At 45.4% G+C, this 14,569-nt stretch overlaps 2 protein-coding genes across 10 annotated transcripts in view; one reads left to right on the forward strand and one right to left on the reverse strand.

Annotated features, from left to right (window-relative positions):
• The window catches only part of SYNGR4 (synaptogyrin 4), a 42,897-nt gene extending 42,287 nt beyond the window's left edge, over nt 1–610 (reverse strand). Inside the window, exon 1 of one of the 2 annotated variants that reach the window (XM_053265101.1) lies at nt 500–610. The gene's annotated coding sequence lies outside the window, so the exon portion shown is untranslated. Of the gene's footprint in view, nt 1–357; nt 474–499 lie in introns of those variants that run through there. The other variant, XM_053265100.1, reaches the window with a different exon arrangement.
• TMEM143 (transmembrane protein 143) lies at nt 2–11,790 on the forward strand. 8 transcript variants are annotated; one of them, XM_053265088.1, is made up of 8 exons: nt 2–131; nt 1,273–1,468; nt 5,536–5,640; nt 5,829–6,023; nt 7,174–7,307; nt 8,254–8,533; nt 9,294–9,498; nt 9,603–11,790. In XM_053265088.1, the coding sequence occupies exons 2-8, from the start codon at nt 1,274–1,276 to the stop codon at nt 9,767–9,769; spliced, it is 1,281 nt and encodes a 426-aa protein (XP_053121063.1). In that variant the 5' UTR covers nt 2–131; nt 1,273; the 3' UTR covers nt 9,770–11,790. The 8 variants fall into 8 exon arrangements, with proteins under 8 accessions (XP_053121063.1, XP_053121065.1, XP_053121067.1 ...); XM_053265090.1 differs by lacking the exon at nt 2–131 and adding an exon at nt 221–559; XM_053265092.1 differs by lacking the exon at nt 2–131 and adding an exon at nt 221–436.
• Nucleotides 11,791–14,569: the final 2,779 nt, after the last annotated feature.

A 14,569-nucleotide genomic window follows, 5' to 3' on the forward strand; every position in this document is an offset into this window, starting at 1 on the left:
TGAACGGAAGCCACGCCCCTTTTTTCCACCGCTCGCGATCGAGGCAGTTGAAATGACAGTTGGGACGGGAGGAGAAAAGCGAAGGGCGCGCGGCGCACGCGAAGATTCTAAACGGCAGTGCGTGTGAGCAGGTAGCGGACAAAAGGCGCACATGCGTGGTTCATGCTACAGTCTGCTAATAGGCGCGCGGGGTGGGGGGGTGGGGTGAAGAGAACTCGCGCAAGCGCTGTTCAAAGAAGCAGGTCAGACGGCGAAGGGGGAATGGCTCTGCGCTTGCGTGTCTCTTATGAGGAATGCGCAGCGTAGACTGTGACTATCATAGAGATAGAAAAATATAGAGTAATTCACAGTCCAAACCTTGGTAAAAATTGAAAACCGTTATCGTGCATGAGTCTCAATGGGCGAAGAGAGACTTCATTTTTTTAACACCTCTATGGTATAACCGCTTTATAGCATAAAATTAGAGTATCGAACTGGTTTAATTTTAGAACGAAAGTACCACTAGAGGATACGACAATGCTGTAGATTCGACATGTTTTCTCGACCATAGAGACAAAGTGTACGTAAGCGTACGATGTAACCAAAGGAGTTGAAGCTGACGTGTATAATACGCATGCGGGAAAGGGAACCTCGGCCCCGCCCACAAATAACGAAATAAACGCGGCGAGATGGGAGGAGGGGGTTGTTAAAGAAATGTGCGCGTGCGCAGTAGTGCCATTGTCTGATCTCTGTTTAAAGGTTAGCGCTTTCTATGGTGGGTTTTTATTTTTTCTGCTTTAACCGTTCCCAAAGTGAAGTTGAACGCTTTTAATACTTGGAGAGGAAGATAGAACTGCTTAGTCTGTAAGTTGGTGGGGCATTGCATAGAAAGGCAATGTGTGGTATTTAAACTCATCAGTTCAACTAATTTGGTGCATTTCACCCGTGACCTTTGACCCTGTGTTAATTGGCTGGCATGATTCGAGCCGGGCCCACCTGAACTTCTGAGTCTAATAAACTGTACCTTGTCCAAGAAACTTCTGATCCAGCAGTGTTAGCAAAGGTGCTGGTCACAAGCAAATTTTGCTTCAAGCCTATCCAGTGGCTGAAAGCAGTGATTTTTGGTCTTTGACAGCCCTTGGCTTCACCACTCTGAACTACATGCTGCATTGCTTCTCCAAGCCATGGCTTATGCAAGTTGCAAAATAAGGTCAATTAGAAGAGCTTTGCAAAGGAAGCCAAGCATGGTGTGATGCTGCTGTTTTCTGACTGATGACCTTTGAACTCTCCTAGAATGCTGTGTGTGGCGCGGTTAGCCCTAGGGGCTAGGGTTGCAGGCTTGCCATCTCGTGGCAAAGCCTCCCTAGCTGCCAAGATAGTGAAATACAAGAAGATGTGGAAACCAACGGAGCCACAAGACTGGTCAATGGAATACCAGGAGCGATACATGCCCTTTTCCAAGGAGCAGCTGGTTGCTATCCTGCTGAAGGTATAATTGGGGCTATGTGTGGATTCCACAGAAATGTGATCACATTGACTGAGTATACAATGCAGCATCCTTGGAACCTTTAAAACAAACGAATACCACCACCACCAGTTTCTAGTCCTTAAGGCTGTGAAAATAGACGACAAAGAGTGGGTGGTACGTGGTCAAGTAGAAGCTGTAGGCTGGGTTAAGCAGCTTTCCAGTGGTTAAGGAATACATCTAGCCTGGCCTTTCCCCAGCACTAGCACAAACAGAACTAATGATAAGGGGATGAATATAAGCCAATTTACTTACTGTGCATAATTTGTTCAGATTGCAGAATTCAGCATCCAATGGACCAGAACTTACCTTGGTGCGGAATAATATTTGTTTATTAGCCTTTTAGCAAGGAGTGTACATAGTTTGGGGTATAACTTAGCCTCCATCAAAGCCCCAAGAAGTAGCTGCATCATGCCAACACTCAGTGTGGGAGCACTAAATAGAAAACTGCTCTTTAACACTAAACAGTGTTACTAGTGTGTTCTAGTGAACAGGAAGGATAAAAAGCTTTACTAGAGAACTTGGAGTGCAAGTCAAGGGAGGTGTGCAGGAAATGCTCTGTCGAATGAGAGTTTTGCACAGGGGGAAACCAAGCAGTTAAGGATTATCCAGGCAAGGTTTATTTATTAACAGTATTTGTAAACTGTCTGTCAACTTGTGTTTATAAGGCACTGAACAAGATAATAATGCAAAAACACTTAAGGGGGGGGGAATGTTTCTTTTTTAACATTTAGAAAACCTGCTGTAAATGCCTCTTTGCCCATGAGATACAGTAGGATATAAATCAGATAGATAAATACAAACATAATACATCCAGTTAAAATGGATGTCAGGCTATAAAAGTAATAGACTAAAAGCGATAGTAAACTGTCTCTACTAACTTCTAGATGCCTGCTAGACTAAGAGTGGCTTAACCTTTAAAAAAAAAAAAAAGGCCGAGAGACTAGCCAGGTTTCTCAAAGAAGCAGCTTATAGTTCTGGGGCCACTACAGAAAGGACCCTGCTGATGGTCATATGATCTCATGAGACCATGGAAGCTGGAGCATAGCCTTTTTAGCAAATCTTAAGAATCCTAGTGTTGTGCAAGGATGAAGTGGATTGTGGGAGGAGGTGTTGCGATATTTTGGGCCCAGACCATGTAAGGTAAGGTAAAGTGTGCCGTCAAGTTGACTTCGGCTCCTAGCGCCCACAGAGCCCTGTGGTTGCCTTAGGTAGAATACAGAAGGGGTTTACCATTCTCTACTCCCGTGCAGTATGAGACGATGCCTTTCAGCATCTTCCTATATCGCTACTGCCCGATAGAGGTGTTTCCCATGATACCAGCAGGGATTCGAACCGGCAGCCTTCTGCTTGTTAGTCAAGCATTTCCGTGCTGCACCATGTAAGAGTGAGAAAATCAAAATGAGATTGTGCTGAACATTGAAGGAAGAAAGATGATGTGGAGATATAGGGAAGAGAAAGTTATTTCGGGACTAGTGAGTGGCATCAAAAAGGGAGAAAAAGACAAAAGAAGCCAACAACTGGTAAGTTGATGCAGGTGAGAGACAAGAGAGGGATGAAACTTAGTTACTAGGTTGTAAGGATTAGCGTTTATGTTGTTCCAGAAATATCTGAATTCCATTTTGTTCGACCAAGGTTTTATCTATTGTTGGAGTTGAAAATCTATTTGTGCTGTTAATATAGGGAGCAGATCATTGCAGGATGGTCTTCAAGGCCTGTGTGCAATATTTTCTGTCAGAAAGGTTGGTGGCCCTTTCTGAGCTGAAGAGGTAAAGGGTGGGAAGCCTGGAGGCTGCTCAGGCCCAGAGAGTATTGCCTTCAGAAGGTAGGTCTGAAAATACACAGTGATACATCCTGAAGAAACAGCTTGTGGCACCTGACAAGGGCTTAATTTGCAGTTTGGAACAGGTTTTATGTTACAAGAAACTGTTTTTAATCAGAGTGAATATGAACAAATGCAAATAAATGGTATTGCTGTTTATTAGCCTTTCCCACCTTTATAATCATGTACAAAATCTGCAGCAAACAGATCTCATGTGCATTTTATTTTTGCCCATGACTACTTTCTTGCAGAATTGGTCACCCAGAGTAGAGAGGTTAAAAGAAAGGACTAGAAGCCTAATGTTTGTCTCTTTATAAAATATTTCTGCTTGCATTTTCCTCTCTAGGAACCACAAATCGCCCAACTAAGAGGAATATTATATATCAAAATACTTGAGCCTCATTGACATGGGTATCAACATTATAAAAATACCTTACTAACAAATGTAAATCACCTTGAACTCCTCCATTCTGGAGATGGAAAGGTGGAGTACAAGTTAAGTAATAAATAAAAGCTGGAGTTTAGTACACACAGGTACTCCAAGATATCTTTGATTACTAGAAAAGTTGGAATGTTTGTGCCCCCAAACAGGGACTGACAACACTCCAGCAGACAGCCAGATAAGTCACGCTTGGGATTAGGATGGAGGAGTGTGGGAGTGTCCTCCCCTATCTACTCTAGGGGGATCCCCCTCAGGTTGGAGGAGGAATTTCCGGAGGCAGCCAGTAAGACAGATGTGTCTGCAGAATGCACACTCTATTTGCTAGCATGTATTTTAAGCAAACATCGAACAAGCAAGTGTGTTTAAAAAGAGAGACTAGCCCTATTCAGACATCATATCGTATCTGCATACAGGTGTCCATATACATTTATGCTGTAGTGTGGAGGACTTCTACATGTCATTTTAAAAGTGAATCTGGGTACATGCCTTGAGTGTAATGTGTGAACAACTTCACATATGTATAGATCTGCGCATGTGTACACTGTGCATAGATTATACACATATTGAACATAATATGTGAATAGGGCTAGTAATAAATCTAAAATGATATCAATTCAGTTTGGGGCTGGGTTTATTTATTTATTTATTTATTTGAGAACCCGTTTGAGAAAGCCAGCATGGTAGTGTGGTTAGAGTGTTGGACTAGGGATGGGGAGACCCAAATTCACTGGATGACTGAGCTAATTGCTTATCTCTCAGCCAGTGGCATAGCCAGCATTGGGCAAAGGGGAGGGAGAAAGGTCCCTGGGCCACTGGGGTCAGGAGGCAGCTGCTAGGGATATGCACAGAACTGCGACAGGGAGACTCGAAGGTGGCGGGGGTACCCCTCCTGCCACCTCCCCCCCCCGGCCAACATCTGTTTTTTAAAAAGCCCATTGGGGTGGCAGCCTACCTCCCTGCCGCCCCCGTTTTCCGGATATGACCGGAAGTCTCCGACACGCCTGCGCACCCTCCCCCGCTGTTCAAGCTAGACACTCCCCATTGTCGAACCATAAAGTGTCTCTGAGCCGGTTCCATGTACATCCCTAGCTGCCTTGGCACCACTTCACCCCTCCTGCAAGGCATCCTCGGCCCTGCTCCTGCACCCAGCCTGCAGTGTAAGTGCTTGCCGGCTGAGAGCACCGAGGCACGGCCCATCTTTCACTTCTTCCCAGGCAGCACTTTTCAGGCTGGGTACAAGGGAGAGAAAGCAAGCATCAAGCTGGCGCAGGAAGTACCAGCTGGAGAAGAGTGGGAGCGGGGCCGTGTGTCCTCCCTTCCAGATGCTGGCCATGCCCCCTGCATCCACATGTACCTGATGACAATGCAAGGGGTGGGGACAGCATGCACATACAGGCAGCTGTGCGGGGTGGGGTGTGGGCACTAGTGTCAGCCTGTCCCCGGGCCACTAACAAGCCCCCTATGTGCCTGCTGTCAGCCTAACCACAGGGTTGTTTTGAGGATAAGCATAACCATGTACACTGCTCTGCTTGCCTTGGGAGAAGATTGGGGTATAAATGTAAAAAGTTTTATATCAATCCAAGCTGATGCAAACTGATGGCAAGGCTTAGAGAGACGTAAAGATGGCGTGGTTGCCCACAGATGGCAACATCTCTGCCCCTTGGGAGGCCTCCTTATATAAACTGTTGCAAGGTCTTCCGAGTCCGATCTCTAGTGTTTCTGGACCATTATTGACTCGGCGGTCTGGCTTCCCCCCCCCTCCCACAGGAGTTCTACACTAGCCACGCAGACCGTGCCTCATTCCTGGCATTTGTCTCTCAAGTGGACTCCTTCCTACTAACCCGTTACCACACCATCCTAGAGCAGCTAAAGGTAAGGATAAAAGCATCCCTTGCTGGGACTGGCTTTTTGTCTGAACCCATTGTTTCTCCATGCCCCCACCCCATGCAGAGGGGTGAGGGAAAGCTGTGCAATGAGAGAGCAGCTTGTGTGGGAGCCTAAGAGGAGTCAACATTAACACTGGGAACTGCATTAGTTCTGCTGGTCATTTCTCCCCCTAGGCTCTCTATGAACCTATTAACCCCGACCGGGACACGCTGCAAGACTTCTCTCTGACGGATACTGAACGGTTAGTGAAAGAACAAGAAGTCTTATCCAGGATGGAACCACTGCTGGACCAGGCCAATTTCAACAGCTTGTCAGAAGATGTGCTGGCATATGCCCTTGTAGTTAACCATCCTCGCGATGAAGTCCAGGTGTGGCCCTTTGCTGTGTGTGTGTGTGTGTGTGTGAGAGAGAGACCTATTTATTTATTTATTTATTTATTAACTAAAACACATCCCACTAGAATGAGTCAAGCCACCGCGCCTAGATTCTAGATGCAGGCCTGTACCAAAGTTCTTGAGGTTCAGTCTTGTCCTTTAAACTCCACAGCTAGAATAAGAGAACTACAACTACTACTACTCCCACTCTCCCTCCATCATGCAGCAGAGGAACTGTAGCTCGATGGCAGAGCATCTGCTTTTGCAGAAGATTCCAAATTCAGTCTTTGACATCTTCAGGCAGGGCTGGGAGAGTCCCTTTCTGAAACCCTGAAGAACTATTGCCAATCTGTACAGACGATGCAGAGCAAGATAGACTAGTAGTCTAACACAGCAGCTTCATGTATTCATTTTCAGTGGCTTGGCAAATACTTCTTGTAAGGGGAGAGCAACTGGCCCCATCCAGCCCAAGCACAGCATCCCTCCAGTGGCTGTTGCTGGTATCTGCCTTATGTTTCTTTTTCGATTGTGGACTCTTGGGGATAGGAGACCATCTTATTTATGTATTATTTATTTTTCAGTGTAAACCACTTTGAGAACTTTGGTTGAAGAGCAGTATATAAATAGTCGTCGTTGTCGTCGTAGTTGAAAAGATTATGTGCCAAGTTGTTCTGTGCAGACCTAAATCAGAGATCTTTGTTTTTACTGAGGATTCATTGACTATGCCCCAGATCTTGATGGTTTAGCGGCAAAGCCCCAGATACAGAACAATACACCTATATTAAAGCCTTTTGATTTCATCCCCTCATGTCATCATGGGATATGGTCTCACTATCCAAAGTTTTCGCCCTGCCATGCCTTTAACAATCATTGGTCTGTAACTTGCTTTATTTACAGATATGGTACTAACTTTATTATCCTTGTAGATTGGTTTCATTCTCATTTTATGTGTAGGTTTTAATGATTTGGTTGTCTATTGGTCTCTTGGAAACTTTAATATGCAATATTTAAAACATTGTAAGTTTTAAAAGTTGAAACAAACTTGCCCACTAGGCGTAGGATAGCCCGTAGAGTTAGCTGACCCTTGGTGCTTAACCCCAGAAGTAATGGTATCTTCATGCTGGTCCTGGCTTCCTTCTTGCAGGTGTCTGTGAACCTGGATCAGTACGAATACATCCGATTCTGGGCTCTTGGCCAACGAATAGGACCACTGCAGGTGATGACTACCCTTCAAGCTCGGAGAGGGTTCTTTGGTACATCTCGGATTCCAGCAAACAGGCAAGAACAATTTGCCTCCCTGTTATCTCTTGGCACCCTGAGATCCCTTTTTGCAGGGCTATTCCCAAGGGATCCAAGAATCTATATTGCCATGGTAAGACCTGTGGCCGGGTCACTGAATAGTATGTAGTAGCAGACATGCAGGGCCGCTGTAAGGATTACTAGGCTGGATCAAGTTTCTCAAGTTCCTTTTGCAATGAATAGGGCTTCAGTCTGTCATGTTCAATTTATTTCAATGCAGCTTAGTCATGATTAACTTAGTCTCTGGATCCTGCCCAATGTATGTGAAGTGGTTTATAAAAACTAAATGGTGTTGCTGTGTCCTAGTTACAGATTTTTTGTAAACCTTGATGATTTCTACTGGTAGAAAATTTGCTCTGAGGAAAGATAAATTCTGCTTGATAGAATTTGAAGTGCCTTTAATAGAAAAGCTCATTTTGTTGCAGAATTTTTGTTTTACCATGGATGGAGGGCTGCATTATCTAAAAACAAAGCAAGTTCATAGATGCTTTACATTATTGGCAGGGTTGTAACATTTGATTTTAATTGTTTTGATTAATTTGTGTTTGAAAAACTTTGTCTAAAAAGAGTGCCTCTGATTGGTAGAGCAACAGGTACTTAAAAATAGCTATTTTAAATAATATATAAGGACTTCATAAGAACTGCAGATGGCAAGCACCACTATGTAAAATACATTCCTCTCTTGCACAATGGAGAACAAGTCTTCTAGGATGATGCCTGCCATGATGCATGTGACGATCATGTGAAGCAAAAGTATGCTCTTTTGTCTTTTTTTTTTTTAGAATGTTTGCCCACATGTTAACGTTTAATCTGTAGATGAACTGTATTTCTTGGTTAAAGTGTCCAATCATGTGACAGCCACAGATACAGAATGATTGCTATGCTGTGGTGCCTCAGCTTCTTCTCCTCTCCTCTCCCAATGCAGACGTTATTTTAAACGGGTGATTGTGGCTGCCCGGCCCAAGAACGCCCACCTGGTGCTGAAATGCTTTAAGGACATCCCTCTGGAAGGCCTTGAGCAGCTGCTGCCAGCTGTCAGAGTCCGCACATCCATCTTATACCGGACCCTCATCAACAGCATGCTGGTAGTGAGCGGTTTGGCTGTTTTTGTCAACGTAGGAATGGTGATCATGTCTGACCTCAAGATCGGCACCAGTTCCCTGTTGATTTTCTTTGCTGCCCTCATGGCCTTCCGGGCTTGGAAGGTATGTATGTTACCCCTGCCATGGTTTGACAGAAGAAGGCAAGATAGAATCCTTACTAGGTCCTGGTAGGAAAACCAGCCTGTATCTGAAACGGATCCATAATCCTCCTCCTTCTGGAACACGACCCTGTCCCATAGGGCAGGGATGGGCAGACATTAGGCTTTCAAGATCCATTTTGGGCCATTTCAGATGATACTGGCCCCAGCACATGTGAAAAGGGTGGGGACGCACTGAGAGCATGCCCACCTGGATATCACCTGAAGGATGGCTCGAGGCAGTGTTGAGGTGTCCTTCAATCACATGTAGAGGAATGTTCATCTGAATTGCCCCTTGGCATGAGATTGAGAGGTACCCCAGCAGCACATCTGGATGTCCTTCAGTGACATCAGGGTGGGCACCCTCTCCCATGTGTGCTGGGGCCGTTATCATTGGAACTTCCCCTTTGTCTTCTACTAGGAGTCTACTTTCTGGAGCTAAATGCAAAATAGTGCCATGCCTGTTGTGTGTGGACATGCATTTAGAATTGAGGAGCAGGCCACCTCTGAGCACATGCTCAGTTCAGGAATTCCTCATACTTTCAGACCTCTTGCACAGACATCTGGTAGTCTATCTCTTCTCTAACCCTGCTGGTGAAACCAAGTGGGATGGATCTTGGCTTTTTCCTTGCCCAACCCACTTCTCTATATCCTGGATATGCTTTCCTTTCCCAGAGACTAGCTTTTGGGGATACCCCTGCATTCTTTTTCTTTTCTTTTCCCAGGCCTTTGGCCAGCGCCGGAATATCCACTCCCTTGAGCTGGTGCACATGCTGTATTACCGTAGCACATCCAACAACTCGGAGCTGCTGGACGCCCTAGCTCTGCGGGCCCAAGAGGAGCATACGAAGGAGGTTATCTTGGCGCACACTTTCTTCCTCCAGCAGCAGAAGCAGCAACAACAACAACACCCCCTGAAGGAGGACACAGGTATTGCTCAGCCAAGGCTGGAGGAAGGACAGATCATCTGAGCTAGCTCTGGGAGTGGATTTAGGCTCCAGCAGGTACTCTGATCTATCTTTCTCTGTCCCCAGACTCCAAACCTCTCGAACAGCTGAAGCGAGAAGTGCAGGCTTGGCTGCACCTCCAGTCTGGGCTGGATGTGACCTTCTGTGCTGAACGTGCCTGCAAGCACCTCAGGGAACTGGGAGTCGAGGCTGTGGGTCCTCCCACGACTAGGACCTATCCTGTCACTGGGTAGGAGCCCCTATGCTTGCTTGCTCTAGCAAGCACTTTCCAAATGGTCAGGGCTCCTGATGGGCCCTTAATGCTAAGCATGCCAAGTTCAGCAGGCCAAGGCTCAATTTTCCCAGTGCATTATGGGTGTGATGCTCAAAGGTGCAGGTAGTGATGTTGCATGGATACCCAGAAACCATGAAGGTTTCTGCCACGTTCTTAGTGGTTCTTCTTGAGATGGGTATCTTCTTCCATATTTCATGTCAGGTAAAATGCACAATGGCATGAAATACCACTTGGTATACTGCGGCAGACCTCTTTGCAAAGGGGCCATATTAGACCTCAAAGATTGATACAAACTATTGTGTGTATCAATGATGAAAGCTTGCATTTAAAGTCTGTGTGGATGTTCGCATAGAATTTTTATTGTATCTTGCCTCTTGTTTTTTGGAGCTGCCTCTCTCTCTCTCTCTCTCTCTCTCTCTCACACATATATGAGGGAAAGTTTTTAAAAAACAACAACCCAAGGCTGTTTACATTGCAACAAGAATGGCACAAAGCAATGAATCTCCTGCAGTTAGGGCAAGATTGTGTTTTAAACCTCCTTTGCTCTCCCTGTTGGGGGCTTTCTTCTCTCTCTCTTCTTAAAGTTAATCACTTTTATAGCACTCTGAAACCCGCAATATGCACTTAGGTGCAGCCCGAAGACCATACTACACAGCAGGGCTCTTGTTTGAGATTGTTTTATAGAAAGGAAAACGTATGCAAACTGTGTGGTCCTGGGCAAGTCAGTAAGTTCACGCAGTGCATAAACTTGTAAAAGGAAGATGCTCTGTGCATGCCCAGGGGCATCTTTCTGCATCATTGCTCTCTCTATTCCAGGACTCTACCCCCCTACTGAAAACTGATTCCAGGGTTTAGAACAAATTTAGGGCTTGATTTAATGGCTGGATTGAGAATTGAGCCCAGGCACCCTATGTTTCTCCCAGTACTGTGTCCACTGGACACTTATGCCAATAGAAACATGCACATGTAGCAGGAAGAGTTCTTGAGAGGATGGTTGGTGATGGGTTTGAAGCAGAAACAGCTTTTCTACCTCTTACTACTATTGTTTGCAATAAGGTCTTATACCACCTTCCTGGAGGGGACCCGCAGATCTGATTCTCCCCTGCTGCCTCTATGCATAGATACTGGGTTTTTTAAAACAAATCATCTGAGTGTGTATGTAGGTTTATTTAGGGAAACGAGCACTTTGTCCTGATGAATGTGCCTGTTAACTGCATGAGCAGATGTGGTATCATTCACGGGTGGCTGTGTAGGGTCTGTAGCCAGATGAGCCCATAAGGTCTCCTGTACCTGCTTGAAAGCTTAATTGAAGGCACACACTCCCTGAGAGGGTCTATCAGTTCATCACAGAGCGATGGTGGTGGGAGAAGCAGCACTAATCAGAATTTTCCAGTGTGGGTCTCTCAGAGAACTTTCCAGGAAAGTTTCAAACATAGAACTGCGTGGTTTTGCTCACCTTTTCATACTATTACTGTGTGTACTCCTCTGTTGAAAGATCCAAATGAAACAGTTGGGTAATACCTCTGATTTGCTAGTGGGTCCTAATAAAGGTATTGCTGGATTTGTTCCACTAGTCCAGGACTGCATAACTTTGGCCCTCCAGCTGATGTTGGACTACAACTCCCGTCGTCCCCAAACACAGTGGCCAGTAGGGTTGATGGGAGTTGTAATCCAGCATCTACAAGAGTGCCAAAATTTTGCATCCCTGCACTAGTTCACTGCTGCTAACTACAACTTATTGCCTGTCATAAAATGTCATCTGCATAGGACTGTTCACCTGCTGAGAGGTGTGTGCAGTGGTGGAAAGGGATGAGCAGTGAAGCCTTACAATGGCTTTGGTTTGGCTTTAAGCCCGATGTAGCTAACATGAATATGGAGTCTTAAATAATGGTTGTCCTGTTGAAGTCATTATGGGTCAGAAGAGGTGCATGAATTCCTACTGTGTCCTCTGTGCAATAAAATATTTTCCCACATCCATAAGCTTGTGCTCCTCTTTGTCTCATTTCAAATTGGTTGGTCTCACAATTACTTCATTGGGACGTAGCCAATTCAACACCAGAGGTCAGGAGCTAAGATTACTGGAGTTCTCTCACTCACACTCTAAGCTGCCCCTTCCTACAGGTGGAAATATTCCTTTCTCTGCAGGTCTTAAAAAAGGTACACCTGTCTTCTCTGCTAATCCCCATGGGAATAAAGTGTGGGGTGGGGGGAGATATCCTGTCCACCCTCAACTTTCCATCAGCTCCTTCCCTGTGACAGCCACTCTTCCTTATTCACCCTCACTGAAGGCGTGAACAGTTCAGCTTTCCTTCACGTAGCTTTGCACCTGGAGGGCCCACTTTGAGCTCAGCGTTCTCCATTTGGTTGCTTTGGGAATTCCCGTACCTCCCCCAGGGAGTGCTTGAGGAAACATAGTTCCCTTACTACAAGGCGCTCCTTCATTCCCTACATCTTCAGGCCTCACAGAGAAGTACAATCCCAGATGAGAGCCAAATCATAGGTTTGATAGGCTGCTAGTATGGAGAGGAAGACATAAGGTGGTTACAGCCTTCCGTTGCTCTGAGTTAAGACCGAGTTCTATTAAATAATGGTGAGTTCAGATACACTTCTTCCACCGCAAGCATCCTGCAAGTTCACAGTCACCAGAAACAGCGTTGACGGACTGGCAACAGACTCCAGTTCTCCTAGCAATCAAGATTGGACTGGCTTGCAACTTTGGCTGTTGTGTAATGCAAATCACTCACGGTTTACAAACACACACACCATCCAATCACGGCTTTCCTCTCGATATTTTCAGTTTGTAGCAGCTTCTTTCTGATCTCTTCTGCCTTTCTATCTGTGCATTATCCTCTCCCCATCTATTGACTACAGGTGGCCCTCATTTGTGGGGGTTCCGAATATGGAAATCACGAATAATGAAACCTTGAGACAATGGGAACAAAGTGGGGGCTGAAAAGGCAGGGAGGAGGTAGAAATAAAATACTATACTTTGCTCTCCAGGTCTTCAGGAATGCCCCTACAATTCCTCTGATTTTCTGTGAAAAATCATAGGAATTTTTAAAGAGCCAAAAAATGGCTCTGGACTGTAAAATGGTGGCCAGAAATGGTTTTGTGAATACCTGGAAATCATTTCCAGGCACTCAAGCCCACAAAAGGCCAAATTTGAGCACTTTAAAAAAAAGAAAAGAAACCGGGTCTAAGACCTATCTGGATATATGGAACCATGGTTGCTGAAACAGGGTCACGAGGGCTACCTGTACACCATCTCAGCAGCAACTGAGCTCTAGTTCCCCCCCACCCATCTAACCAACCCTACAAAAGCATTTGGTTGGCAGAAGTGCAGACAGAGGGAAAGCTTGAGGAGCAACTCCTAACTTTAATGCTTCCCCCCCCCGTGGGGCACAGAATTAGTCTTGGGGAGGGAATTCAGTAAAACAGGAATGGGACTCCTGAAATGCTTAGGGGGATCTTCACCCATTGGTTGGAGTTCCCATATTGGGGTTTTTGAAGCCAGCAGCACCAGAAAGTTTTTTTGTTTTGATCTATGTTGCAAATACTTATTTTTGCATATTTAACAGGGGTTCCTGATTAGGGTAGAAGAAAGCAGGATCTTTGACTTCCTGCATCTGTTTAGCTATATCTTTTGTAACCCATCCACCCCAACACACACAACTCCACATAAGAACATGAAAAGCCCTACTGGACCAGGCTCAAGGCCCATCTAGTCCAGCATCCTGCTTCACACAGTGGCCCACTAGATGCCTCTGCACAGGCAAGAGCTGAGGGCATGCCCTCTGTCTTACTGCTAACCCCCTGCAACTGATATTTAGAGGCATCTTGCCTCTGAGTCTGGAGGTGGCATATAACCCTCTGACTAGTAGCCATTGAAAGACCTGTCCTCCATGAATTTATCTAAACCCCTCAAAGCCACCCAGGCTGTTGGCTGTCATCACATCTTATGGCAGAGAATTCCATAACTTCATTATACGTTGTGTGAAAAAGTACATCCTACATTTCTTGGCAATCAGTTTCATGGGATGACTGCTGGTTCTAGTGTTATGCGAGAGAAAGAAATATTTTTATCAACTTTCTCCACACCATGCATGATTTTATAGACCAATCATGTCTCCCCTCAGTCTTTTTTCTAAACTAAAAAGCCCCAGGTGTTGTAGCCTTGCCTTGTAGGAAAAGTGCTCTAGGCCCAAATCATCTTGGTTGCCCTCTTCTGCACCTTCTCCAGTGTCCTTAAAATATGGTGACCAGAACTGCAGAATTCCAAATGTGGCCACACACGTTTTGTATGAAATTTGCAGTTTTATTTTTAACCCCCTTCCTAATGATTCCAGGCATAGAATTGGCCTTTTTCACAGCTGCTGCACATTGAGTCAACACTTTCAACGAGCTGTCCACTGTGACCCCCAAGTTCCCCCTCCTGTTCAGTAACTGAGAGCTCAGACCCCATCAGCGTATATGTGAAGTTGGGGTTTTTTTGCCCAAATATGCATCACTACACTTGTTAACACTGAACCACATTGGCCATCTTGTTGCCCACTCCCCCAGTTTGGAGAGATCCTTTTGGAGTTCCTCACAATTCATTTTCACGTCCCCAAATAGTTGTGTCATCTGCAAATTTGGCCACCTTGCTGCTTACCCCAACTTCTAGATCATTTATGAACAAGTTAAAGAGCACTGGTCCCAGTACTGATCCCTGGGGGATCCCACTTCTTACTTCCCTCCATTTAGAGAGCTGTCCGTTGAT

The sequence above is a fragment of the Hemicordylus capensis genome, chromosome 6 (genome assembly GCF_027244095.1).
Source record: "Hemicordylus capensis ecotype Gifberg chromosome 6, rHemCap1.1.pri, whole genome shotgun sequence".
In the NCBI taxonomy this organism is placed as follows: Eukaryota; Metazoa; Chordata; class Lepidosauria; order Squamata; family Cordylidae; genus Hemicordylus; species Hemicordylus capensis.